This window comes from Plasmodium relictum (assembly GCF_900005765.1).
Source record: "Plasmodium relictum strain SGS1 genome assembly, contig: PRELSG_99_v1_29, whole genome shotgun sequence".
Classification (NCBI taxonomy): Eukaryota; Apicomplexa; class Aconoidasida; order Haemosporida; family Plasmodiidae; genus Plasmodium; species Plasmodium relictum.
The window spans coordinates 1-2127 of record NW_021628788.1 but is presented as its reverse complement, the minus strand read 5'-3'; the positions used below and the strand labels follow the sequence as shown (position 1 = coordinate 2127).

Below are 2127 nucleotides of genomic sequence, written 5' to 3'. Positions count from 1 at the left end.
TTTTTTAAAAAAAAAAAAAAAAAAATTATAATATTTCAATAAAAATAAAGGAAAGATCAATAATAGTTACTATTATATATTCATTTTTACTGCAATAATATAAGAACTTGTAACTAAAAAAAAATATATTTATATAAAATAAAATTTAATATGAATGAATGTATTGTTTTATTAAAATGTTCTTTAAATACTTGTAAAGAAATTAGAAGTTTAACAATTTTTAAAACAACAAAATTATGCATACTTTAATAAGAAATGTTAATAAAATAAACACTTTAATTCATATGAAAAAGTAATATCATTAAAATATATTCCATTAATATTCTTGTTTTCCATGATATATTAATGTAATTCATAAATGAGAAATCATATATATAATATTTTATGTTTTTTTTTAATATAAAAAAAAAATTCACAACAAAAGAAAACCTTGTCTCTTTTCAAATTTCAAATTTTTTTTTTTAAACTCTATAATAACATTTGATATTTTTTCTAAAGTAAGCAAAAAAAATCCTAAATAAAAATTTATTTTTATTTATAAAAAAAAAAATATTATTTTAATTTAAAAAAAAATAAATGAACAGTAAGAGTAATGCTATCTTGAATTTTAATGCATATCGTGGATACTGTTCTAATGTACATAAGGATTTTGTTATTGCAGATATATCAACTTTAAAAGTATATGATAAAAGACAGAAAAAATATATATTAATTTTTTTTATAAAATTCTTTATATATATCCTTTTAATTTGGATATTACAATGTTTTAATAATGTAGGTTAATAATAATATATAAAATTATCTATGTTTTTTTTTTTATTGCTATTCTTTTAAATCAAAATTTTATTAGCATGAGAAAGTCCTTTTTTTATAAACTGAATATTTTTTCTCTATTTTAGTGGTATTCTTCTAGATCAGGGAATTACAAAAATAACTTAAAAATCATATTATGTTTAGGAGCTAAAGGATCATTAATAGAAGGTAATAATACAATAAGTGAAGTAAACGAAGGATTAGAACACTGTGAACAAATGGTAAAAGGAGAAAATTTTAAATTAGATAATAAAATAAATAAGGTTGAGAACAGTTCATATGTAAAACTAGAAAATAAAAAAAATCACACAAAAGTAGAAGAAGTAAATAAAATAGATATTACAGATGTGGAACTAGGAAAAGAGATAAAAGCAAACGAGAAAAATAAAAAAGGGATATCTCCTAAAAATTTTCTAATATTCAAAGATAAATATGAAACAATTGCCGCATATTTTATAATTTTCCTGATATTTTGTATATTGGTATTATTGATAATTACTTTAAGTACCACACATTTAGATTTACATAATTGGGTTATCCTGTTATTTTACATATTATCTTTAACACTTGCTATCCTTTTATTTTATGAGATAAAAAAAAAAGAACAACAAAAAAAATATTATAGGTGGTTATTAAAATTCGTTATTAAATAATTATAGAATAACAATGGTATATTAACTGAATATTAAGATTCTTTTGCGACATTTTAAACAATCATATTAATAAAGAACATATAGAGGAAACTCTACTAATTTAATTTATAACTAATATATGGATCTATATACTTAGTGTATAAAAAATATTACATATGACAATTTTTTTTTTTGCTCATTGATTTATTAATTGAATATTCAAAGACTCGAATGAAAGTAATGGATATCCAAGTTAATAAAGAGAAAATTTTAGGACTCCTTTATAATTTTGTATTATAGACTTTATTTCTAATACAAAATTAATTAAATCACTAAAATTTTTAAAATCTATAAAAGTAAAAAAAAAATGAAAGCAATCCACTTGCTAATCTTTTCCATTCGAAATTTTTTTTCCAAAAATCTCTTTCCTTTTTTTATCAAAAAAAAGAAAAAGTCCCAAAAAAAAAATAAAAAAAAAATTTTTTTTTTTTAAAAAAAATATATATACATAAATTAAATAAAAAAATAAAAATAAAAAAAAAAGATATAAGATAATTATAACCGAGATGTGTCTTAAAAAAAAATATAATTAGACACATGATTTATTAATTGGTCATTTAATGACTTTGCTAGAGTATTAAACAAACAAATTAATAAAGAGCATTGTATAACTAAATATACG

General features: G+C 18.3%; 1 protein-coding gene across 1 annotated transcript; it reads left to right on the top strand.

Moving 5' to 3' along the window:
- Nucleotides 1-576: 576 nt before the first annotated feature.
- On the top strand, nucleotides 577-1466 carry PRELSG_9902650 (fam-h protein; the record flags this gene model as incomplete). The annotated part of the gene is made up of 2 exons (XM_028677512.1): nucleotides 577-774; nucleotides 900-1466. The coding sequence occupies 2 exons, from the start codon at nucleotides 577-579 to the stop codon at nucleotides 1464-1466; spliced, it is 765 nt and encodes a 254-aa protein (XP_028531327.1).
- Nucleotides 1467-2127: the final 661 nt, after the last annotated feature.